We start from the raw sequence: 27,256 nt of genomic DNA on the forward strand, positions 1-27,256 counted from the left end.
TACAATGGTGAAAATACTATTTAGAGTTTTAAAGAATTTTTACTTATAACTTGGAGGCAATGAGAGTTTGTTATAGGAAACCACATTTGGTTTGGAAATGTGTGTTTGTTCACTTAATGTTGAATCTTATGTTGTAAATGATGATTAAATCTACCCACTGATCTTGTGACAGTTAAGTCAGTAAGACCTCATTTTCTTCATTCTGTAATTTCCCATACACAAATGATTTCACTTGTTAGTAAGCCCCCCAAATTTTAGTTCTTCATATCTTGCTACAGAAATATCTACTAAAAACACAATGACTAAAAATTCATTTCTAAAAAAGCAACACAAATCTCTCTTTGACAAATATACTTCATGCATTATTGAAAATACCACATTTAGCTTTACTTTTTGTAAAGTTTCCCATTATTATAAAATACCAAATCTATATTTCTGTTTCAGATGAACTTCTTTGCCAATCTCACTATTTCTCCCACTAGTATTTACATTCTTTTAATCATCCAGACTAGTCTTCATTTTCTAATTTGTCTTTGATTCTATTCTCTCACCATAAATTGCTTTCATAATTCAGTTTTAGAGGAAAATTTCCTGAAGAATAAAAATACTTCCTAATATCTGATAAAAAGATCTGTGACTCAGTTTGTTCCTTCTCAATTTGGGTAACCTTAACTGCCAGAAAGTCTTGGAATTATGGTTAATCCTTAATTATAATAGCCATTTTATCTTAGTTTGGGTAAAATTGACAGATAAATTCTTTTCAACAAATACCTATTGAGCACATATTAAGTATATATATATATATATGTGTGTGTGTGTGTGTGTGTGTGTATATATATATATACACATATATATGTTAAATCCAGTGTTTATTATAATTTTATTTCTATATCTGTGATTCTTAATCACAGATTCTTAATGGTTAAATTATATTTTAACGATGTTACTAGAAGTTGCTTTCATACTTCAAGAAGTAGAGAATTGCATACGAATGACATGAAAAAAAATGCATCTGACCCATCAATGAGGTCTGTGAATTCTTTCTTTGAAATATCAATTTTTGTGAATATAATTTATTGTCAAGTTAGCTAACATACAGTGTATGCAGTGTGCTCTTCCATTCCCACCAACAGCGAAGAGGGTTTTCGTTTCTCCACATCCTCATCAACATTGTTGTTTCCTGAATTGTTAATTTTAGCCACACTGACTGGTGTGAGGTGGTATCTCAATGTGGTTTTGATTTACATTTCTCTGATGATGAGTGCTGTTGAGCATCTTTTCATTTGTCTATTGGCCATCTGGATATCTTCTTTGGAAAAGTGTCTATTCATGTCTTCTGCCCATTTCTTCATTGGATTATTTGCTGTTTTGGGTGTTGAGTTTGGTAAATTCTTTATAGATTTGGATACTAACCCTATATCTGATATGTCATTTGCAAATATCTTCTCTCATTCCATTGGTTGCCTTTTAGTTTTGTTGATTGTTTCCTTTGCAGTGCAGAAGTTTTTATCTTGATGAGGTCCCAATAGTTCATTTTTGCTTTTATTTCCCTTGTCTTCAGAGACATAGTGAGAAAGAAGTTGCTGCAGCTGACGTCAAAGAGGTTGTTACCTGTTTTCTCCTCCAGGGTTTTGATGGTTTCCTGTCTCACATTTAGGTCTTTCAACCATTTTGAGTTCATCTTTTTGTATGGTGTAAGAAAGTGGTCCAGTTTCATTCTTCTGCATGTTGCTATCCATTTCTCCCAGAACCAGTTGCTAAAAAGACTGTCTTTTTTCCATTGAATATTCTTTCCTGTTTTGTCAAAGATTAGTGGCCATACATTTGTGGGTCCAATTCTGGGTTCTCTATTCTATTTCATTGGTCTATGTGTCTGTTTTTGTGCCAAAACCATTGTCTTAATTATTACAGCTTTGTAGTAGAGGCTAAAGTCCAGGATTATGATACCTCCCACTTTGTTTGTTTTTTTTTTTCAACATTACTTTGGCTATTCGGGGTCTTTTGCGGTTCCATACATTTTTGTTTGTTTGTTTGTTTGTTTTAGTTCTGAGAAGAATGCTGGTGCAATTTTGATTGGGATTGCGTTGAATGTGTAGATTGCTTTGGGCAGTATTGACATTTTAACAATATTTGTTCTTCTGACCCATGAGCATGGCACAAGGTGCGTGTACAGTGCAGCAGGCCTCAGTCTGGAGAAAGCGCCACAACACTGGATCAAGTTAGAAACTGGTTCTTTCTCCATTTTTTCAGTTCCTTGGTCCATGGTTTTTCTCTTCTCCAAATACAATCCTACACTTCCATAGCCTCTCTTTCTCTTCCTTTTGTCTCTCCACATTAAGGTATCCCTTCCCTCTGTGCCTACATCACCCATTTTATCTCTCCCAATTCCATAATCATGCACCTATGGCCCTCCAAGTTGTCCTCGTGGGTCCCGGGAGATGTTTCTGTCACTCTGTAGCCTGGTTTCCTGGAATTACAAGTCTTCCGGCCTTGATACTGCTGTGTTGGAGGGACGAGGGAACTCCGGGTCCCCCTACTTCTCTGCCATGTTGACTCCTTCCCCTGAAATATCTATTGTACCCTTAAATTTCCATACTTATATTAAGACACACTTTGCTTTATTTTGTCATCTTTTGCATACACACTCTTTTTAGGTGACATTTAACAATAAGAGAAGTCATTGTAAATTACACTGCCATACACATTGTATGTCACTTTTTAATTTTCCAATACTATGTCTACATAAATGCTGCCATGGACTGAATTGTGTACCCCCCCAGATTCATATGTTGAAGCCCAATCCCCCAAAGTTACTATACGTGGATATAGTTATTACTTTTAGAAGGCAATAATGGCTAAATGAAGTTATAAGGGTGAGAGTCCTACTTTAATAGGATTGGTGGCCTTATAAGAAGAGGAAGACAGAGAGAGATCTTTCTCTTTCTACCATGGAAGAAACAGCAAAAAGTTGGTTCTTTATACGCCATGAAGATAGCCTCACCAGAACCTCATCTTGCCGGCATCCTGATCTCAGACTTCAGTCTCCAGAATTGTGAGAAAATAAGACTCTGTTGTTTAAACCCAATCTACAGTATTTTGTTATGGTAGCCCAAGCTGACTAATATAATGTTTATGCTATATAGTCCAACTAAGCTTTATTATAATTCGAAAAATGGAAGTATTAGACATTTTCCCAACCAATAATAAAAAAAATAGCATTTTGTTTCACATTTTACTAGTATTTTTTGTGGGTGATCTGCTTAAGCCACCCTTTGGTGGCTGACATAATTAGGAAGGGAAGATTTGTACACTTGTGCCCTGGACAATAGTAATATTAAATATTATAAACCATACCCTTGAATCTACCAATTCTGTTACCAACAACGGGCCAGACCATCATCCTGTTAGGTTTGGGTCCTTCCAAATGATTACCTTGTTCACTGTCTCTACCAGAAATATTCATCTTAATTATACTTTTTAAAAAATGTTTTACCCTGTACAAAAATCTTCAAAGCTGAAGATGTTTCACTGTTTATGAAATAAATTTTAGTTTGAAAGCCTCACACTCATGATCCTCTGTGATATGGGCCTAATATAAATTTCCCACATACAATTGCTGCTCAGTAACTACTTATTTAACTAATTTTCTATTTTCAACATGTTCTCACTGTCTTTTGACCTGGACAATTATCATTGCTACTTTTTCCCCTCTGTTTATCCTGCGATCAACCCATTACCCAAAATACCTGCCATAATCCTCTACATCTGCTAAGAATAAATACAAAAGAAACTTTCCCAATTCCAAACCATGTTGACATTTTTCCCTATAGATCCTTTGCCTCTTTTGACTTAAACTTTTCATTCTAGCAGCATAGCATTGGGTGTGTGAGCTTGTATTTGTAGCATTTTTTATATCTAATCATCTCATCTAGATTATAAACATCTGTAGGCCCTCATTCTCAATATCCAGTCTTCTTCATCAATCCTTCTCTGGAAACCCAGCCCCTGATAATCTCTCTACTTTGAATATTTAATACGTATTTCCTATATCTTTATTTGGCCATTAATTATATCCAATATGCTATTTATTTTCTGTTTGTCATGTGTTATTACATTCTTCACATATTCTTGCTTTATTAACTATATTTTAAGTTCCTTGAGGTCACATCATTTTTTTATAATGTCTAGAGCTGAACTATGTAAACATTTGTGTATATAATGAGACACAAAATTATAGCCTGGAAGGCAAAATGCCAGAAGACAGAAGACCTGAGTTCTAGTCCTTGGTTTAGCTAACCAACCATCCATGCTGGACAGTCTTTTAGTAAATTTTTCTTGGCCTTTCTAGAATAAAGTTGTAATGCAAGAAAATTTTTAAGATCTTCAAAAATTTATTTTTTGAAATTGGTCCATAGTTTTCCTCTTCTACAGTGTCCAAATTGATACACAAAGAGGTGAAATACATATCTCTCTAAAAACAGGAGAGAAACAAAGGAGACCCCTAACAACTGAAAGCAGCCAATGGGGTATTTTAATATGGCAAAGATTACATAAAGATTCTGAATTCTTCCAGAGAATATTCTTGGTGTTACTTTGTTGATTTTTATTTTTTGGTTACCCACCTCTGTGGGTAAACATGATGTATCAATCAGGGTTCTCCAGAGAAGCAGAACCAAAAGGATGTATACATGATGTACACATACATGTACACACATATACTTACATACATACATACATATACACATGTCTATATGGAGTCCATACATATGGAAAAAGAGATTTATGTTAAGCAACTGGCTCACATGACTGTGAAAGCTTTCAAGTAAATTCAGGATTATGTCATAAATTAGAAATCTAGAGTAGAGTTATAGTTTGACTCCAAAGGCCAAATCCCTTCTTACTCAGGGAAAGACAGTCTTTGTTCTATTAAGGCCTTCAACTGATTGGATGAGGCCCACTACATTATGGAGGACAATCTACCTTACTCAAAGATCACAATTTATTTTATTTTTATTTATTAAAAAAATTTTTTTTTAGTTTATTTATTTTGAGAGAGAGAGAGAGAGAGAGCGAGCGAGCAAGCAGGGGAGGAGCAGAGAGAAAGAGAGAGAGAAGGAGAGAGAGAATCCCAAGCAGGGGGAAATCAAGTCGGATGCTTAACCAACTGAGCCACCCAGGTGCCCCAAAGATCACCAATTTAAATGTTAATGTCATTCAGAAAAGACCTTCACAGAAACATCCACAATAATTTTTCACCAAATCTAGTCTAGAAACTGTGGCCTAGCCAAGTTGACACATAAAATTAACCATCACATATTGATTCTGTCCTTATGGAAATAAAGAGTAACTCAGATGGTTTGCCTTTATTTCATTCCATGAACAGTTTATCAATCCTCTCTGTTTCCTGATCTGAAACTTGAGAGAACAGAAATCCAATGCCTTCCCTTCTGTCATTCTCAACAGGGTCACTATTCTTATTAAGAAAAAGTAGTTATGCTACAGTATATGAATCTCAAGTCAGATAATCTATTTATATATTCCAATTCCACTATCTATTCACTGTAACTTTGAAAAAGTCACTTAGTCTTATTGAATTTCATTGTCTTCAACATTAAAATGGGAAGAATAACATCACAGGTAGGTTCTGAGAACAACATGAAAGTATATAGAAAATGGTATGCATAGTAACATATTAACCCTAAACATTAAATAAAACCTCTCTAGGGGCCCTTGGGTGGCTAACTTGGTTGAGCATCCAACTCTTGGTTTTAGGCTCAGGTCATAATCTCATGGTTTGTGAGTTCAAGCTCCACATTGGGATCTGCCCTAGCAGTGCAGAGCCTGCTTGGGATTCTCTCTCTTTCTCTCTCTGCCTCTTCTCCACTTGCACTGTCTCTCTCTCAAAATAAATAAACTTTAAAAAATAAATACATAAAATCTCTCTGCCTACCCAAAAGAACTGTTTTGAAAACCACACCATTCACTCATATCTATTCAGTCATTTAGCAAATAATACCATTGACTGAAGTATTATACTAAGCTTCTCAAAAATGAAATGCCCTATGAAAATGTAGAGAATTATCAAAAGCACTGAATGGTTAATATTCTGTGTTGTTATTATCAACTCAAGTACAGCTGGGCATGAGATAGAATAACTTTTAGTAATAGTAGTAGGTCATTAAATTGGCACTACTATATATCTTAAAAGGACGGTTCCCTAGAAGCAGGGACTGAGAGGGGGATTCTTGTGTAAGTGATTTGTTACAGATGACTCCATGACTAAGGGAAACAGGTTAGGGTAGTAGGGAAGAAGATAGGTAAGCAAGGATGTAGTCTTACATGGACACTGGCTTTAGCTCACCTTCAGTCAAAGGTTAGCTTGTTGTATCCAAGAGTCAGCCATTGGCTGTGGGATGCCCTCCTGATAGTGAGGGCCATAACCTCTTAGATATCTAAGGCATGAATAGAATGCCTTTCTATTCATAAGAAGGGCAATTCTTTAGAGAAGGAAGTAGCTATGGGTTATCAGCTAACATTCTCAACAGCTAGGCTGGATGCACCTCCCAGTGAGGGGATCTGAAACTGTCAACAACATCCTCCATCACAAAAGGTCACCGATGTTCACAATAACAGAGGCACTGTAAAGGTATTAAGAGCTCTGAATTCTCAAAACAAAACGAAACAAAACAAAACAAAACAAAACAAAACCGTGACATTCACTGTAGTATATTATGGTACTCAAATTCTTTGAAAACTGGTCATTCCTTGAACTGCATGTAAATTAAGTTCCTATGATTTTATTATCTGGAATTTCTCTTTCTTATGAAAACATAAACTTTATTTTGTTTTGAAAACAGAGCCAGATGAAATCCTCGTTTGTTTTTTTGATTATCTGTTAGCTGCTAAGAAACATAAATGTACTCAAGGCTTAAGCAATTCTGTTTCTTAGAAACAGTAAGCAAACAATTGTTGGATTCACATTATAAAATTAGACAATATACCAAATCCATTCTAAGTAAGAAGTACATTCTAAGTAAGAAGTAAGTAAATAGAATAGTATACTTTCAATGTAAAACTGTAAATAAGTAATTTTTCTATTAGAATGATAGGTTTGCAAATGTGGGCATTTGTATATTAATGGCAGACAGTTCTAATGAAGGCACAACTACACTGAAAATTAGAGCTTTAGTTTTTCACTTTTACCTGTTTGTTCTTAAAATCCAGTAATCAATTATATTAGTAATTACATGTATTCATGGGGTTAATTCTCATATAGCGGTTTCCATTTAAAAGTAGCTGGAGAAACTACAGTATCTAATAATTGTTTTAAGAAACATACTCCTTAGGGTGTTAAAATCATTAACAAATGCCAAGATATTCGCTTATGTGATTTATAATGGGAGACTTTTCCCTTAGTATAAACACCCTCTTCATGATTAATATTATATAATATTTATTTGCAATACATTAGAGCATTTTTAAGAAAATGCTTTTGAAGGACCCAGGAAGCTGCTATAATTAATAATAAGACAAGGGGGAAAGGACTTAGGATATTTTTTTTCTTTTTTCTGTTTCTCTTCCTCTAGGTGAGAAAAGGAGCACCTGAAAACATATGGCTTTCCTGAAGACAATAGGCATAAAGCTGAAGTTCACAACGTCTCCAAAAAGTTCCAGGCATTGGTTCTTATTTGAATTTTTAGAGTTACCCTATAACATATAAGACACACACATACAAAACGTTTTTGCTGTCCTCCCCAGTCAGTATCTAAATTGTTTCTGTTTTCTTAGGATTAGATTTGGTTAACTAATGGAAAAATGTGTAAGCAAGTACTGTTATAATCTACAGGTGAAGAGAACTTCAATAAAAAGTCAAATGCACAAGTCATAAGAACAATATATTGACGACCTGACCAATTTCTGTTCTATGAAAGGGGTTATAGACTAAGTTATCAGATATTTGACACACTGGAAAAAGATTTTTTTTAAATAATCAAAATTAGCAATAAGTAAACATCTAAAATACATAAGGAATTTATAAATCGTTAAGAAAAAATGAGAATCCTGACACAAAATATGGATAAAATTAGGCAATTCATTGAAAATCAAATCTGAATTAGCAAATATGTAAAGAGATGCCAATGTCTTGATTTTCAACAGATTGGTGAAAATTAGAGGTAAACCATGTATTGATGAAACATAAGGAAATGAGACTCTTGCACGTGGCTGATGGCAGTGTACAGTGGTACAGCCACTGTAGAGAACAATTTGGCCATACTTACTAGAAGTGAATATGATCCAGTAATCCATTCCAGGGATGCATCCCAGAGAAACTGGAGTCCAGGTTCACAAGGGGACAGGCACAAAGATGTTCATCGCAGTAGCGGATTAGAGGCAACTGGGTGTACATCACTGGAGAAATGGGTAAACAAAGCATGGTGTATACATACAGTAAAACACTATCCGGAATTTAGAAGCAATAAACTAGTGTTACATACAGCAGCATGGGTAAATCTCTAAATTAATATTTATTTAAAAATTACAAACTGAGTGAAGGCTACAGTATAATGTCATGTATATAAATTAAAAACAGATGTACATATAAGTACCACATATGTTTCAAGGAAGTATATATATCCAAAGGTAACTGTGAGCTTTGAGCTCAAATGCAATATAATGATGCTCTATTATGAGGAGGTTGGCAAACAGAGTTAAAATGATGAATGAAAGTCTAAATAATAAAATGCGGGGGGGGGGGAGATGCCTTTGTGTAGACACATGGCATATGTGCTATACATTTTTCAAGTTTTTACTTAACTTAAATTCTAGTTAGTTAACATATATGGTAAAATTGGTTTCAGGTGTAGAATTTAGTGATTCATCACTTACCTACAACACCCAGTGCTCCTCACAACAAATGCCCTCTTTAATGCCCCTCACCCATTTATCATTAACTTAACACCCTCCACCTGAGATTTAAAAATATATAAGTTATGTGATGCTGTACTTGTAACTTAAGAAAAAATATTACAGGAACAAATATATATAAATACTCTCATTTACTGACTATCCCAGAACATGCCAGGCTTGCATTATTTTCTTAAGACTTAAGTAAGCCATTGCCCCCTCATCCTCAGTGATCTTTACCTATCCAATGACACCCTTCAAAATACAATTTAAGCTCTTATTCTCCATAAGGCCTTTTAAATTGTTCCATTTATGTAAATGTCTTCCTGAAACCAATCACTTTTATAAGCTGTGCCACAACACCTAAGACTTAATAATATATTGAATATATTGTCCTCTATCACTCTGTATTATGTCTTTCCCAGGGCTTCCTCTACCAGATGTTAATTGCATAGAAAGCAGAGAGACTTCTTTGGAGACTCCTGTTCTGCCAAGAACAGAGATCTTTATGTGGGAGTATCTCAATAAGTACCTCAATTAATAGATTTCCAGTTAAGATTTTGGATTGTGGTGGCAAAGGATGGATAGATGGGATCATAACTGAAGGTTGAAAAAAATTTATCCTTTTGCTGCTGAGAATTAGTTTTGAAAGTGGGGAGAATGCATGTTCCTTTTGGGATTGGAGTTCCTTTTGGAACTAGAGGAGAAAGAGTAGAATAATCACTATCACACTGTGAATTGAATAGCCTTCCAGTCAATGAAGGAGATGAAGTTTGCTTTAAGTTCCTCTCTTTTCTCAGTGTTTTCTTGCTTAAAACTATACTATTTTATCCCTGAACACTAAAAGAATTTTGTTTTTACTTCAATCTACAAAATAAAACTAATAAGAGCCAACTCAGGATGTGCTTCCTCAATCTAGAAAACTGTTCAACAGCTCCTTCTCCCCTTTAAGGGAAATATGCTTCTTTTGTTTTTGGTGAAAATTATCATTTTGTTAAGGTTACTAAATGCATAAATTCCTAAAGTGCCGTGGGTCATTCTTCTGGAGGCTATGGGAGGAAGAAATGCCCTACGTAATGGGAGCTGATAAACTGAGTTGGATTCTCACCGAGATTCAGAATCTCATTTACCTGTGTTCTGCAAATGATTTGAATGGCAGCCAAATGTTGTCTCAGAGAGGCAAACTGATCTTTGAGTAAGATCCAAAGGGAGGTTGGAGCTTTGAAACAAGAAGATACACATAGCTTGCTCAGCACTTTGGAAGGTGCAAAAGAGATGTGGGTTGGCTCCAGGAAATGATGGTTGAAGGGAAAGTAATGCAAAGCATAAAGAAGCAGGGATACGATGTGATAAGGGTGCAATATCTATTTCGGCTACTTACTAGTTTTGTCACCTGGATTGAGTCAGTAAACATCTCTGAACCATTGCTTTCTTTTTTGTATGATAACGAGGTGAGAAAATCTTTAATTTGTATTCATCTATGAATGTTATCATGAGCTAAAAAGATCAGTTGACAACTAAAAAAGATATGAACAGATAAGGAACATAAGAGAAGAAACTGAGTTTCATTCATTTTTCTAGTAATGAAATGGGCCTGAAACAAGGTAGGTACTTAACAAATATTTGTTGAAAGGATGAATCAGAAGAATGGAATAGATCAAGAGGAAGTAAAGTCAGAAGAGAGCACCAAGACTCAAGAGACTCTCAGGCCAGGCATGTAGAAGGCAGAGGATGGAATTTAGGAAGGCAGAGAAGAAACTATCCTCTTTGCCCAGAGATCAGGACCAGGGAAAAGCTGCAGGAGCCAGGGTTGCTGTAGCATAAAAGTGCTGAGAGACCGGTATCTGTCCAGGAGATTAGCAGGCATGTGTTAGAAAATTAAGATTCAGAGTAATAATGCCTACCCAAGTATACCTTCAACAACATGTCTGAACATTTAGAATTATATTTGAGGCAACTAGAAGGTAAGGTGAGAAAGGGAAGTGATGTGTCCCATGAAATTGCCATAGGTAAAATCAGACCAGAGTTTAAATCCAAGTTACCATTCACTAGTAGTATAAATAATGGCAAAAAATTAATCTGAGATATCTAGAAAACAAAGACACTAATTCTGAAAAATGAACACTATAGTATCTACTCTGAAGAGTTGTTTTGAAGATGAAGTAAGTAAACGTATGAAAAGGACCTAAAATATGCCTAATATGATTTTTTTAAAAAATTGTTATTGTTATCATTACTATTGTATTACTGTTTTTGTTGTTACTACAGCTATTATGCCTAACAGAGTATGTATCAGCCAACTCCATCTTTGGCTTGACTTGAGATCAAGAATTTGCAATTTGTAAAGCAAATTCCTTCATTTTTGGGGGTTTTCTTCCAAGTGTGTTTTTTTCCTCCTTAGTGCTCTTTTGTTTTTATTTATTTATTTTTTTCTTAGTGCTCTTTTAAAAGTGCCCTCCAGGGGCGCCTGGGTGGCTCAGTTGGTTGAGAGTTCCACTTAGGCTCATGTCATGATCTCGTGGTCTGTGAGTTTGAGCCCTGCGTCGGGCTCTGTGCTGACAGCTCAGAGCCTGGAGCCTGCTTCAGATTCTGTGCCTCCCTCTCTCTCTACCCCTCCCCTGCTCATGCTCTGTCTCTCTCTGTCTCAAAAATAAACGTTAAAAAAATTTTTTTTAAAGTGCCCTCCACACACACACACACACACACACACACACACACACACACACACACTTCTAGCTTTGTCTTAGCAGCACCAAGGAAAAAGGACTTATCCACTCAGGCCAAGGAGGCTAAGTGGCAGGTGGCTGTAGTCTGGCCAATTAGGCCCAGGATCTCAGATGTTAGAGGAACAGAAAAGTCAAAGCAGAACCATGGGAAGGGCATGAATAGAGACAGGAATGGTTGAAGTTTTCCTTTACATGACTCTGTAAGAGATGGACCATATGGCTTTTAACTATACTTGGATAACCTTCCTAATAAGAGGTGATATCCCCCCCTAGTGTTTGTTTCTAGTTTATAATCGTTGACCCTTGAAAACTACAGGTTTGAACTGCGGGAATCCACTTACACATGGAGTTTTATTTTTATTTTTTTTATAAATACAGTACTGTAAATGTATTTTCTCTTCCTTTTGATTTTCTCAATAACATTTTCTTTTCTCTAGCTTACATTATTGTAAGAATACAATATATAATATATGTAACACACAAAATATGTGTTAATTGTTTATACTCTTGGTAGGCTTCCAGTCAACAACAGTCTATTAATTAAGTTTTGGGGGAGTCAAAAGTTATTCGTGGACTTTTGACTGTGCAGGTGTCAGCACCCTTAATCCAGTATTATTCAAGGGTTGACTGTAATACCTTTGAGCGGGGAGTAGGAGGACCATTGTTTCCTAAACGCTACTGCTTTGTAAGATACATCCTTCTAACAATAGACAAAGTTAGATATGATGTGAAAACTCGGCAACTGGACAGATAAATAGGAAAATTAATATAAGATTTGTTCAGAAATTAATACTGATAACTTGCCAGTGGATATACTAGAGTTAACACACCACATGGTTTCTCACTATTAAATCAAATTTTCAAAGAAATTTAGTTCTGGTGAAATGTATTAGACTGTTAAGCAAAAGTTTTAGCTGGTTTCGAAATTACCTTCATCCCCAAAAGGGTTGGACTCTGACAGAAATAGCCCTCACTCCCTAAGTCATTCCCTCATTCCGCCCTTAAACTCCCTGATCATAGTTTTGATATTACTTCATAAATTAGGAGGCCAGCAGACTATTTTAGTTAAAAGGGCCTGGGTAAGCCCAGAGTAGATGAAGATGAAGGCAGGGCTGGCTTTCCCTTCTAATTTTCCGCCCAAACTTTCATGCTGAGGAAATGATTTCCAAGTATTTAGAGCAATCTCAGTTCTACACGCCAGGCGCAAAGTATAATTTCTCTAAAAAAGGGGGAAAAAAAGTGCCTTAACCCCTAAATCTGTGTGTGAATTTCTAGCCTAAGGAAACACACTCAGGTAGTGTCATGTGACCAACAAGCGGAAAATGGAGAGTGCGCTGCACAGTCGAGGGTAGGACGTGTGTTTGGCTTGCTTGTTTGCTTCAAGTCCTCAGAGAGAGAGAGAATAGAAGACACACCTGCATTGACCGACTGAGGGACTGGTGAAGGGCTGCCCGTGAGGTGCTGAGACATTCTAAATAGAAGGATAAGCTGTGAGGGAAACAAGTCTGCAGTCAGAGGAACAAAGGCGTCATTGGGCGGCAGTACGCAACCTAAAGTGGTTTAGGCTTACCGGGAGGGAGGACGGCCGGGAATGCTCACAGCCAGGAGGCAGCCGCACAGGGGCTGCTAGAAGCGCGCCTCCTCATGAGGCCCCGCCCTTCAGGAGCCCCGCCCCGCAAGCGTCGGGCCAATGGGAGCCCGGGATGTTAGCTGGTGGGAGGTGCGGCCGGGTTGCTACAGCCGGAGCTGGGCGGTGGCGGCGGCGGCAGCGGCGGTGGCAGCTGCTGCGGGCGCTGCCGGAGGAATCTCGCGGAATCAGAGGTGGTGGCGCAATGGAGGGACTGGAAGGTGAGGAGGTGAAGGAATACGGGCCGGGCGGTTAGAACGGACCCAGAGCAGCCAGGGGTGCCCAGGAGAGCTGTACGGGGGAAGCGAGGGCGGGTCCGGAGTGGTGGACCCCGCCGCTCCTTCCGAGGCCCTGGCAGGCGGTAGCTCTACAGCCCCCGACACGGTGGAGCTAATGATCCTCTGGCTGCCCCGCTTCAGACGGTCTTCAGCTGGGGTTCTCCACCTCGAGCTTGATACTGCCTTTGGCATCTGCCTGGAGGTCTCTTCCTAACATCTTCTGGTCTTGCCTGATTCCTGAGTGTCCTTTTGGTAATCATAGACTCCGGACAGATTTTATTTTTCTTGCAAAGTAGATTCTTTATTATTGTCCGTGGGCTCCCTACCGCTAGCCTTTCCTGGGGGGCCTCGGGGTGTATTTCCACCTCTAGGCTGTTTCCAGCCTCTAGCTTCTGACACTTTCCTTGGCCAGTTTCCCTAGGTAACCGTTTTTCTATTTGTACCGCATCTTCTGTTGGAGGGATGCCAAGAGCATCTCCCAAGGAAGAGTCACTGGCCAGCTTTAGAGCCGGGACAATAGATTAACAGAAGGATTTAAGACTTACTCATTACGATTCTGTAAGAAAGAGCCGGCATTGATTCCTTATCTTTTGAGTTTATCCTTGTGCTGTAACCATGACTCCAGATTTTGCTTTTTTCCCAATTCTTTCACTTCTCTATTATTTTTATCCATTTAATCCTGTGTAGTATAGCGTTTGCCTAAAAACAACAAAGGAAAAAAAAAAACCCAACTAACATTGGCAACAACAGTTTCAAGATTATTTTTCAAATTGTGGTTAATCCTTTCCATGAAGAAGAAGCCTGCAGAATTGAAAAATCATGTTGCCTTGATTTAGCTCTTTCCCCCCCCCCTCCTAGTTTACAGAGATTCAGGTGGAATTAAAAATAAACAGAAGCATTGAGCCCTGTATTGTTGGATGCCAGAGAGCAAATTATTTCAGGTTATGTTATGAAAAGTAATAACTGGTAACTTTTTGCAGTTACCTAAGCTCACCAAAAAACAAGTGTAATGATGAGTATGATAGTGTTTCATGCTTTTGCTCTCATAGTAAACAGCTTGAGAATGGTAGATAAGAATTCTGATAATTTTCCATTTGTGGGCAGCTGCAGTATACTGTTGCAAATGAAGGTCTTAGTCTTTGATCATTTAATTTATTTTAGGGGGATCATTAAGCTTCCATGAGATAGGAATTGTAATGACAGCATTCCTTACTTTAAATATTTTTTTTAGAGGACTCCTGGAGGCATCTTATTTTTAAAATTTTTTTTACATTTATTTATTTTTGAGAGAGAGAGAGAGAGAGAGAGAGAGAGAGAGAGAGAGCGTGAGCGGGGGAGGGGCAGAGAAAGAAGGCGGCACAGAATCTGAAGCAGGCTCCAGGCTCTGAGCTGTCGGTACAGAGCCCAATGTGGGGTTCGAACTCAAGAACTGTGAGATCATGACCTGAGCTGAAGTAGGAGGCTTAACCAACCGAGCCACCCAGGTGACCCGGCGTCTTATATTTTTTAATGTATTTTGTAATATGTGTTGGTCTTATAGCATAATGGGTTCTGGAATTTTCATGAAGTTATCAAAACATACTTAAAATGCTTTAAAACAGTTTTTCTGCAGATTTTTATTATTTTATTCAATATTTGTAATTAAGGCAAAGATCTTCATCTGCTTTTTCACTTATGTATGCTAAGCATCTAAAACTGTCTGACACAGAGTAGGTACTTAATAAATATTTGTTGTTAGATTAATGACTTTGTCTATGGTGGGCATCATTCTAGGCCCTGGAGACGTAGCAAAAAATATAAAGTCAAAGCTCTGCTCTCATTAAGTCGGTATTTTAGTAAACCTTACATTTTTGCAGTACTAAGACATTACTATTGAAATCTTAGTAAGAATGCTTTTAAAATATAATGAAAACCTATTATAGTACTCAATTACATGGGTGGAGAAATACATGTATTCTGATGTTAATATAGTGTGTTATGAGGGGCACGTTTTATGGGCCCAGCTTGTGATGTATCATGGTAAATAGTAACTTGCCCTTTACTTTTGTTTTTGTTTTGTTTTGAGTTTTAAACAAAATTAGTTATTATCATTAACTATAATGTGTTTAGTTCTAACGAATTAGGTTAAAGTATATTAAATTGGTTTTCTGTACAGAAAAGTAATTGAATATTAGTAATTTCAAAAGTGGTTTAACCTAATACAACAAAAGCTCTGAGAAGTTTTGTTGAAGTCAGAACAGTGCCTATCTTTCTTTCCTTCTTTTTTAAAATCAGTCCTTATGAGGTCATATTTTGCAAAGATCATAAGTTTGAATCTTAAGGTTACCATTCATTAATTCATTTATCCATGTCTTCATTTAATAAACATTGATACAGTGATAAGTAAGATAAAGTTTTCCCCTTATTGGAAGTTAAAATCTAGCACTAAGTGTCTAATAAACATTATATTGAAGTGTCAATCTTCAGGAATTTGCTCAACATCATAGTAATTGAGCAAATATTGTACTGTTTGGCATTATACCCATGTTTCTAGTTGAAACCAGTAACTGGACTAAGCTTGATTATAAAACCAGAAAATATATGGGCTCCTAAAGAATTCTATTGAAGATTATTGTACTCTTTTAAAAATTATTTTTATATAAAACATGTACCACTTATATTATTTTTGGTCTTCTGGGACTTTCATGTTTTCTAGTTGTTAACGGGATGAGGTATCAGTCCGAACACTGTATTTCAAAACTAAATATAAATTATTGCTCATGATTTTGTGTAATCTATATCTGAGCACTTCTGTGTTCTGTGTGTAGTTAGAGCAACGCCTTTAATTCCTTTTCACCTAAATATTGTGCTCAATAGGTATACTCGAGACCAGTAGAAGTAGTTCTAGACTTGGGAGAGTTCTAATCTCTCCCAAGCTTTTCATCCTTAAAATGTAGAAATGATAAACGTTAAGCAGATTTAATCAATACAGTATTGTCATTTCTCTCATAACATCTTGATAAGTGGTTACTAACAGTTTTAACAGAGATCAGGCTGCCCATTCCTTTTGTGGGTTACTAACTTAGTAGATCTTAGTGTACTATCTTCTAAAACCTCATTAGAAGTCTAATTCTTCTTCTCTAATGTAGCCTCTGATTTAGTTAACACAAGCATTCCTGACCCATTAGAGTTTCCTTTTTGTTTTGTTTTTCCCTAGTCCAAACACATACTAGTTTACTGAACAATTCTTCATCTTTTTAAATTTATCTTGCCTTTATTTATTTATTTATTTATTTACTTATTTATTTATTTATTTTTTGTGCTGAGTTGGAAACTAGATTATTTTAATAGCCATTGTGTTCGAGAGGCCTGTGTTTGGATCATTGCTTTGTTTCTTTTTAGCTCTATGATTTGGTTAATTGGAACTTCAGTTTCCTCAGCTATAAAAAGTGGGGCTATTAAATACTGACCTACCTGACTATATTAAGATTAAATGATGTCACATATATAAAGCTTTCAGAGAAGTGCCTAGTACATAGGAAGCCCCCTCAGTACTTGTTTATTGGATGGGTAAACTCATAAGAAGTGTGTTAGGAGCTTAGGAGTGATTCGGTACAGGTAAAGCTGCATGCTTGGAAGGTGTTGTGGGCAGTCTCATTAGATGCCTATGGCAGCAGGATAGATAGACTGGAGAAAGAAGAAACTGGAAATACATATATGTGATGAGGATTTGAACTAAGGCACAAGTAGTAGGAATTAAAAAGGGAAGATAGGGGCACCTGGATGACTCAGTTGGTTAACTGTCTGACAGCCCAGGTCATGATCTCTCAGTTTGTGAGTTCTAGCCCCATGTTGAGTCCTGTACTGACAGTGTGGAGCCTGCTTGGGATTCTTTCTGTCCCTCTTTCTCTGCCCCCCCCCCCCCGCTTTCTCTCTCTTTCTCAAAATAAATAAATAAATAAACATTTTTTTTTTAAAAAGGAGGATAGATTTAGAAGATATTTCTGAGATAGAGAGGTGAGATATGAGTGGTGGATGTGAGAGGGAAAAGGAATCAAATATAAAGGTCTATCTAGCTTGAACTAAGAGATAATGTTAGTATCTTTAACCAAGAAGACCAAGTGGAGTGGGAGAAGAGGTAATGAGTTTGGCTTTATAAATTTTAGTACAGTACTTGGAGGCTATCTAGTGGAAATGTCTCATGGCTACTTGGAAATGTTTACTTGGAATTTTTAGCTTAGTAGCCATGACATATAAGTGACAGCAAGTGGATGTACTCACTCAGGAAAGCTGTATGTAACAAAATGTGGAAAGAAGCTTGGGGAGGAATTGATGCTTTAGGGTTGAACAGGAAAGGAAATTGGAGTAGGAAGAAGTCTGTAAAGAGATTTAAAAATTATCAAGAAGGGAAAGTGGTAAGAAACTAATATTTATTGAGTAGTGAATGTGTGCCAGAAAAAGCCTATAGCACCAGAAATTCCTGGAGGTCTTGGTACTAACCAGGTCAAACCCTACTTAGCTTTTGAGATCTGAAAAACTTGGGCATAGGAGGGAGAAATATCATTTAAGCCAAGAGAGAAAGGACTTTAAAGGTAGAAGGGATTGATCAACAGTGCTTCATGGTATAGAAAGATTCAGTAGAATGAGGACTGAAGAGAGGGCTTTGGATTTGACAATTATTATTATTGTTGTTGTTGTTATTATTATTATTATTATTATTTTAAACTAGACTCCATGTTCAACATGCAGCTTGAACTCATGATGCTGAGATCATGAAATCATGAGTCGTATGCTCTACCACTTAAGCCAGCCAGATGCCTCTGGATGTGGCAGTTAGATTCATGGGTGGTTTAATTCCTTGTTTATTTCTTTTTATTTTTTTAAGTTTATTTATTTATTTTGAAAGAGAGAGAAAGTACAAGTGATGGAGGCCAGAGAAAGACAACGTGGAGCCCGATGTGGGGCTCAGACTCACAAACCGTACAATCCTGACCTGAGCCAAGACCAGCAGTAGGTCGCTTAACCTACTGAGCCATTCAGGCGCCCCTAGTTCCCTGTGTCTTCAAGTCAGTACTCTAAAATCTCCTCATTAAAGAAGCTCTCCCTGATCCTGCCCACTTTCAAACACACATAGCACTGTGACTGTCTTCTCTCTCCTTACTCTGCTGTTTTTCTACATTGTGCTTATCACCACCTGACATTTTATATATTTCATTGCTTTTATTTTTTCCCTGTTAGAAGACTAGAAGCTCTGTAAGTTCATCTGTGTTTGCTTACCTCATAGAACAGTTCCTGTGTCATGCTAGGTGCTCAACAAATACTTGTGGATCAACAAATTGATCTATTTTAATATAGTGTTTAGGCCTGATAAAATTTGCCTGCAATTCAGATAGGGAGAGAAAGGGAAGTAGAGAGGAGCTAGTCAGTAAATGTAAGCCAGTGTTCCAAAAAAAATGTGCTACTCAGGACATTGGTCCTAAAATATCTCCTTGATGAGAAAGGATTTCCGTTGAGGAAATAATAATATACTAATCTCTTTTTTAAGACTGAGGAAGTTCTGCCCTAAGAATACCCATTTATTCAATGTGGCATTTTCCAAACATGTGACCCTGGAGCAAGGGATTTGAGGGTGATTGGTCAAAATGGAAATGACTAGTCAGGTTCAGACTGAGTAGGAAGGGAAGTGCAACCAGAGATGGGTTATCAAGAAAATTCAAATCACTCTGAGATCAAGAAAGTGCTTTGGAGAGAGGTAGAAGGTAGAAATGTGTGGTTAGAGAAGGTGCTTGGGCATTTAAGAGTCAAATGTGGACCTTTACTAAATTGTTTCAACAGTGGTTGTTTTTGCTGAACTGGAGAGATGGACTAAAGAGGAGTGGAGGGTGAATGAGTAGGTTAAGTGTGAGTGTGGTGAGTAGGTTAAGTGTGAATGTTGAAATGTTGAAATCTAGGATGGGCTCAATGGGAAAAATCTTGGAGATATTAGAGATTATTGACCTGGAAGTAATTACATTTTGAAAAGAATTATTGGAAGAAGGTGGTGTGTAACAGATGCCATGTGCTGCAAAAGGAAGGTTTTATTTTAAAGATTGCATTCAGATGAACAGTGACCAGAGGTGAGGAAATAGACATGCTACACAGAGGCCAGAACTGTTCTGAATTTCAAGACTTCTTTTCTTTTGAAAATATTCTTTCCTATTTCTTAAATATGTACATTTTAGAATGTCATAACTGTCTTATGTAACAATATATTATTTCACATCTCTATATATCTATATATTTATCATATAATATATAATATGTATATCATACTTATACATATATATCACATCTTTATGTGATATATATGTGTCTGTAGTTACATATATATATATATGTGTGTATATATATATATACACACATATATATATATGTAACAGCATTATATGAAGATACAGTTTCAAGCTTTATGGTGCACGTTTGAAATTGCTAAATATGGTAATGCATAACAGAATCAACATTGTGTTTGTGATAACTTTTATAAGAGGTTACCTTCTTGAGAGTTTTAGAATATTAAAGTACTTTATTTACTTGCTTTTGTCCTTAGTTTGAATGCTTCTTTCAACAGTGCTTGCTCTCTGCTACAATAGTCAACTCTCTGCATATCATCTCTACTATATTTTTATAAGCCTCACAATTTGCTAGCTTTTGCCACTCAGGACAGATTAGTGGAGTTTGCCCGCATGCGCTGCAGAGTAGTATTTTTTTATTTCATTGATTGTGAAGCATTTTTATATATACCATCTTAGATGATCCCTTAAATTATAAGGTAGATTGAACAGATAATATCCTCATTTAACAAATTTTAAACTGAAGCTATTTATATGATTAGTCATACATTTTCTTCTTGAAGACATGTCCAACAAGGAGAGAGACATCATGTTCTTTGCAATAGTTCCTTGTAGATTCTCAGTTCTGTATGTAGACAAATGGAAGTGATTTTCTCAACATTCTACATGCTACCTGAAGCATTCATTCCACCATCTGCAATGGTCAGTTGGTTTAATCATCCTTACATATAACCATTTTTTTTTTAAATTTAATACTGGTAAGAGATATATGTTATCATCCATGTACTTTTCTTCCTAATGTGGTCTTAAGATAGATTTTATTAGATGAATATAGTATATTTATTATGATATATTAGAGATAGAAGGGGCAGTGTAGGCCATTTAACCTAACTTTCTCATTTTATACGAGAGGAAGCTTAATCTTAGGTGCCCAGGGAGTCACAGTTCTATGTGATAGAGCTGGGACCAGTACTTTTTCTGCTAAGCTGTCATATCTTTTAATGAATACCGTTACAACAAAATTTGGCTTTGTGACTGAATCTAAGCTGCTTATCATGACTTGCTGGTAGCAGGCGGTGTTGACACTAACATACATACATGTGTTATATTTTGTGAATTATAGGGCAATCCTCCATGACCAGCTAATATAAGAGGGAAGAAATTATAACTTTACATTTTTATTTATTTTGAATGAAGTAATGACTTATTTTTTTTTTTCTTCAGGATAATTGTTTTTAAATCCTTTCTCTTTAATGCGGTTTCCTCTTTTTTATACCTTTTAGAGATAAAGCTTTTTCCTTTAAAGACAATTTGAACATATTTGATAACTTGTAATTAATCCCAGGAGTTGGATTTTATTATATGTTAGTATTGTAGTTGCTATTACATTAAAAAATGGGAGATGATTTGGTTCTTAGATATAGTGGAGAAGTAAATCATGTAGACTGTTAGCTTTATAGAACAGTGATTTTGTTATTTCCTGCTGTGTCACTATGGCTTGATATGTGCTTGGCAAGTTGTAGGTGCTCACACAGGCACTCACATTATTTCCATGGGTTGAATTTATTTTTCTCAATAGTTAATTTTTATAAAATTTTGCTTTGTCATCTATTTAACAAGGAGATACTGAAATATACTTTTAAGCAAATAAAATATGTCATTCTTTTTAACATTTTGTATTAATGAATTTTTAAATCATTGCATAGAATTTAAGAGTATATGAAAACTATAAATAAGCAGCTTAATAGATTATGCATCATGTGATATCACTTTGACCATCATTATGAAGACATGCTTATCTTAATGTATGTAATGGATTCTATCTAGCAACTGCCTCAACTTTTTAGATAGTGGAATTAAGTCCCTATAAATGGTTGCTCTCCCTAAATAACCTAACATGTGGTATTGGAGAAGGACAAATCATGCAAATCTTAGCTTTGCCTTTGTAGTGCCCACTGCTTAACTGCCACCATAGAGACATTGCCTCCATCTGAGATAACAAATAGTCACTGTCTACAATTAAAATAAGGTAGTGGAGTGTTAAGAGAATGAGAGAACACAGCAGTTTTTCTGGTACTGTTTGATTGTATTCTCAAAAATTTCTATTTTGATTCTTCTATTAGTTTTCTATGAACTCACTAAATATTTTGGAATAAATTATATGAAGTCCTAATGGTACTTTTTTCATGAACTTATTTAGGTTACTTCTAAAACAAAGTGGCTTCTATTTGTCTTTCATGTGATAAAACAATCAGTAAAATATTCAGCAGAAAATATGTTTAAGATACAGGTTCAAGTATCATTTTTAGAAAATTACAGATATGGAAATAAATTTAGGTTTGATGATTGGCTAGAAAATAAAATGACAAATTGACTCAGCTATGTAGAATTTCAAAGAATGTAGTTGTTTTTTTTAAATCAACTTAGTAACAAAATGTGTTGTATGAAAATGCGTGATAGATGTATTAAGTTTTGATTGAGTAAAAGTCTCAGCTACTTGTTCCTTATTTAATGAATTGTCAGAATATCTCAATTGTAATATCTCCATTGAATCCTAATATAATATTGTATGTATAAAATAATGAACAATTCATATAATGAGGGCAGCATAGTAACTAGATGATTTTTTCTTTAAAGCATTATACTTCCCTTTGTCCAGTGTTAAACAGAACAAGATTCTTTTTATCTTAGACTCCTTAGATCGTCTCAGGAAGCCACCTCACTGATCACCAATGTTATATCTCAATGCTTTGAGGATTAATAATACGTATTATTAACCTTAAGGTAAACTTTTTTTTTAAGGTTTGTTTACTTATTTTGAGAGAGACAGAGAGTACGAGCAGAGGAGGGGCGGAGAGAGAGGGAGAATCCCAAGCCGGCTTTGTGCGGTCAGCATACAGAACTCGAACTCACAAAACCCTGAGATCATGACCTGAGCCAAAATCAAGAATCAGACACTTAACCAGCTGAGCCACCCAGGCACCCCAAGATAAACTTGGTTTTTAACGTTTGGTAATTTACAGGAGAGATAGCCGATAAGTTCAGAGAATATAACAAATTGGTTTGGTTAAAATTAAAGAAAACTACATATTTCCAGCAATATGTATTTGGTTATCCTTAAATCATGACTTCAGTATTTGGCATGGCCTTTTTGACCACTGATAACTTGTGGTTATCTTGTGCCCATTTTAATCAATAATATTGTTTATTCCAAAATGAAACAAGTCATTTTCCACAAGAATTCACAACTTGCATATGAAACCAGGGGAAGACATTGAAATTTGAAACTTTCACAATTTGAGCAAAGAATTTACTGATTGAATTCTTTTCTAAGGGCGCCTAGATGGCTACTCAGTCAGTTAAGTGTCTGACTTTAGCTCAGGTCATGATCTCACGGTTCATGGGTTCGAGCCCCGCATGGTGCTGACAGCTCAGAGCCTGGAGCCTGTTTCTGATTCTGTTTCTCTCTCTCTCTCTCTGCCTCTCCTCCACTTGCACTCTATCTCTCTCTCAAAAATAAACATTAAAAAAAATTATTTTCTGTTTCAGAAAATGGAAGTGTCCAAGTTGGAGAATTGTTACCATGCAAGATTTGTGGAAGAACATTCTTTCCAGTGGCATTAGTGAGTACCTTTTTCCTTTGGGTTATGGCAGATCTGTAATTGTTTGATACTTCAGGACAGCCATTACAGAAAGAAACTCTGTGGAATAATTAAAAGATATACTGGCCAGTGTTCTTTGTTAAAGATATCAGTTTCATCTAGATCTTTCTTCCAGGATGTTCTCTTTTTTTTAGAGTTTGGTCTTCAGAACTACTGTGTTAAAGTGTTCCTCTCTGGGAATATTAGCAAAACTAAACAAAAACTCTGAGAAATGCATAATAATGTATTTAAAGACAGAATGATATGATGTCTGGGATTTGCTTTAAAGTACTTAAGGAAAAAAAGCTAGTATAGATGACAAGATTGCTGAATTGTTGGTAATTGTTGATGAGGAAATAGGAGTTCATGACACTGTTCTCTTAATTTTTAAATATATTTGAAATATTCTGAAGAAAAATTGTTTTCAATTAAAAGTATACCTAAAATATATTATGCATTCTTTAGATACTTTTAGATATTTGATGTACACAAACATAAGCACTTTTAATTGATTTTAATATAAAAATAGCCAACTAGAGAATAAGGGAAAAAATGCCTATGTACTAAGAAAATACTTGATTTTTACTTTTAAATATAAATATACATTTATTAATATTTTGATGTACAATAAAGAGTTTTCTTTGAATATGGATCTGCAGGCTAGAGTTCTGCCACAATCCAGAATGTCTATTACTATTTCCAGTTTGTTTCTTTAAAGCAAAGTGAGGATTTAATGATCCAAAATGTCCATCAGACTATGGACTTCTTATAAATAACAATTTTTTTTTCCTTTGTCCTTTAAAAACATCTAGCCCACACTTAGTGATTTATTTTCTTGTTTCTATTATCAATTCACTGTTTTTCAAACTATTTTCAAAGCATTCAGCTCAGTTTACATAGGAAAAAAGTTGCCCTTTTTGCCCTCATTTATTTATTTAATTAAATAATGTGATCACTATTTTGGAATAAGCGCTACATAGTTTTGACACATACAACTCAATGTGAGAATAGACATCTATTAGGAAGTTGCCTGTTAGCCACACTTTTAGTTTTTTTCATATTTAAGAGATTTTTATTCTAATAGCTATAATTACAGTGCTTGTTGAAAATGAAAACTGAAAACACATATATAGAACAATTGATTTCTGATTGTGTATTGAAAATATAAGAGGCTCCATGATACCAAACCAACCAGTTTGAGGTTTCCTCTTTTCTCAGATAAAGTTCAACAGTTCTAGCTTGTTCAGTGTTTATCAAAATACAGAAGTAAAAAAAAGTGCATGTAGTGCACTGATGTCATTTGTTAACGTGTTTTATTTAGGGGAGGGGAAATGATTATTTATCCATTAGGTTAACTGGAATCAGTTATGAAAGCTTCCATTGAAATGAATGCATGAAAGATTAAATGAATGAGCTGCCAGCTGTATTTTTAAAAAAAAAACAAAACTATAGAAGTGGAAGGCTAGACAGCTCAAGAAAAATCCTTGGTAAAGAAAGGCAGAGAACTTGATTTCCAAAAGGGAAGAAATAGATGATTGTGAAGGAAATCGGACCACTGTGTTCTATCATTTTGTGTTAACTTTACATTAACATAATACTTATGTTAATTAACATTAACATTAACATACTAATTATGTTAATAATTTTAGTAGTCCAGACTACTACTATTCTGTTAATTTTTTGTGATCCTCACGCTAATCCAGTCTCTGTTTACATTCTTTTTCTAGTATCTATTTTAATGTATTTAGTGATGAAGGGAAATTTTTTTTTCACTCAATAGCTTCAATTTGGTTACATTACCTTATTCTCAGCAGTATAAAAACTAGAATATTCAATAACTTAATAAAATTTTGGAAGAGTATTTTTCTATACTCTCTTGTATATAGTAATTGTACTTTCTTGAGAAAGATAACTTACAGCATGCATCATATATACTTTTTAACAATTTTAGTTAAAGCAAAATATGTCTTATTTATGTTTTATTTATTTAATTTATGTTTTATTTTTATTTCATCTTCCAGTTTTTAAATTGGTCTCAAATGGCAATTTAAAGTTTTTTAGAATTCCCTTCTATAGAAAAGAAAATGATACATTGCATTTATTCATCTTGACAGAAAAAACATGGACCTATTTGCCAGAAAACTGCCACTAAAAAACGGAAGACTTTTGATTCAAGCAGACAAAGAGCTGAAGGAACTGATATTCCAACAGTAAAGCCTCTTAAACCTAGGGTAATTACATAGCTTTTTGAATAGTATGGACTTTCCTGCTATATATATTGAAAAAAAATTGTAATTATCTGTTGTGCTAAGATTGAAAATTAAGGAGAATTGTTTCATGTTTTCAGTTTATAAATGATCACAAAATTGTTTATTTTAAACTTCTGCAAAGAAGAAACCAACTACTGTCTAAAAACCTATTACACTGAGGTTTTTATAGCATTGGAAAGCCAATTGCTTAGTTGTAGGCTGGAAATAATTTAAAAGTTTTCACATATTCTTTTTAAGTCATTGTTAATTACTTCAAACATAGCTTAGGTACTGTGTATAAGTTTAAGTGTCATATCAGTAGTATACTCCAAAGTAAAGCTATAATTTATTGATACCTTAGTATAATAGAGACTGATTATTTTGATTGTCAGTAATTGTGATCTTATGCTTTCTGGGGAAGTTTGATCGGTTACTCATCTGTCCATGTATAGCCATTGTCAGCTTGTTTTCTTTGAAAGCAGTGAATCTCCTTTAATAATCTCTCCTTAATGCTACCTGTGATGTGTTGTATTGCTAACAATAAATCACATACATACTTTGTTGGGCATAGTTTTAAATAGTTCAGTGAAATAGTAAAAATTTGAATACCTCATTGTATGGGTTCTACTTCAGTAATAATGACTTCTCCTTGTGCTACAGGAAAACATTTCCCAGTGGGGCAATTAATCTTACAATAAAATTATTTGACAATAGAAAAATCTAATGTCCATCTTTGTTTTTCAGTCTGTGACTGTTTAAGTCAAGAATAGTGAAATTTGAATAATGTACATAAACCATTATTTGAAATTTTTCTTAGTATGTCTTCCAGATATATGATTATATTGGCTTTAATTAGCTAAGATAGTTAAACTATCTATTGTTTATTGAAAGTTTTGGAGGCAATGTAATATAGTGGGTATAAAAATGAAAGCTGGCTCAAGAGCAGCCTGCCTGGATTTAACCCTTACTCTGTTACTTACCATATTGTGTTGGACAGGTTACTTAATCTATACTTTTTTTATCTGTGAAGTGATTGTAATGGTAGTATCTATCTTGTGGGGTTCTTATGAGGATTACATTGAGTTTACCCATGATGATGTCTCAATAAATGTTAGCTATCCTATTTCTTTTTAAAGGAGAAGGGTTCCAATAGTGAAAAATTAAGCCTCAGATAAAAGCAAGGTAAAAACCATTGCTTTACATTAAGTAGTTTAATTTCTTGGTACTTAAAATTGTGGTTTATAGAACAATAATGTCAGCACTATTTGGGAACATGTTAGAAATGCAGAATCTCAGGTCCCACCCAGACATACTGAATTAGAATCTGCATTTTAACAAAATCCTTGGGGAGACATATTCGTGTTAAAGTTTGAAAATCAGTATATTAAGACTTTTTTTCCCTTGATGTTTTCATAATTCTTTCCTTGTCTGTGTATTTTGTGAATTTGACTTTGATATGCCTTGGTGATGGTGGGTTTTGTTGAACCTAATGGGAGTTCTCTGTGATTCTTGGATTTTGATGT

The 27,256-nt window shown here is 35.3% G+C and overlaps 1 protein-coding gene and 1 long non-coding RNA gene across 3 annotated transcripts in view; one reads left to right on the forward strand and one right to left on the reverse strand.

The window, feature by feature from the left end:
* LOC125156771 (uncharacterized) overlaps positions 1 to 13,250 on the reverse strand; it is a 104,656-nt gene extending 91,406 nt beyond the window's left edge. Inside the window, exons 1-2 of the long non-coding RNA XR_007148765.1 lie at positions 13,201 to 13,250; positions 8,280 to 8,409 (exon numbers count right to left, since the gene is read on the reverse strand). This is a non-coding gene — a long non-coding RNA (uncharacterized LOC125156771). The remainder of the gene's footprint in view (positions 1 to 8,279; positions 8,410 to 13,200) is intronic.
* A 116-nt stretch (positions 13,251 to 13,366) lies between these two features.
* The window catches only part of ZC2HC1A (zinc finger C2HC-type containing 1A), a 50,180-nt gene continuing 36,290 nt past the window's right edge, over positions 13,367 to 27,256 (forward strand). For both annotated transcript variants that reach the window (XM_047842909.1, XM_047842910.1), the window contains exons 1-3: positions 13,367 to 13,478; positions 23,393 to 23,466; positions 25,599 to 25,715. In XM_047842909.1, the coding sequence (XP_047698865.1) occupies positions 13,463 to 13,478; positions 23,393 to 23,466; positions 25,599 to 25,715 (207 nt within the window). In that variant the 5' untranslated portion in view covers positions 13,367 to 13,462. The remainder of the gene's footprint in view (positions 13,479 to 23,392; positions 23,467 to 25,598; positions 25,716 to 27,256) is intronic.

The sequence above is a fragment of the Prionailurus viverrinus genome, chromosome F2 (genome assembly GCF_022837055.1).
Source record: "Prionailurus viverrinus isolate Anna chromosome F2, UM_Priviv_1.0, whole genome shotgun sequence".
In the NCBI taxonomy this organism is placed as follows: domain Eukaryota; kingdom Metazoa; phylum Chordata; class Mammalia; order Carnivora; family Felidae; genus Prionailurus; species Prionailurus viverrinus.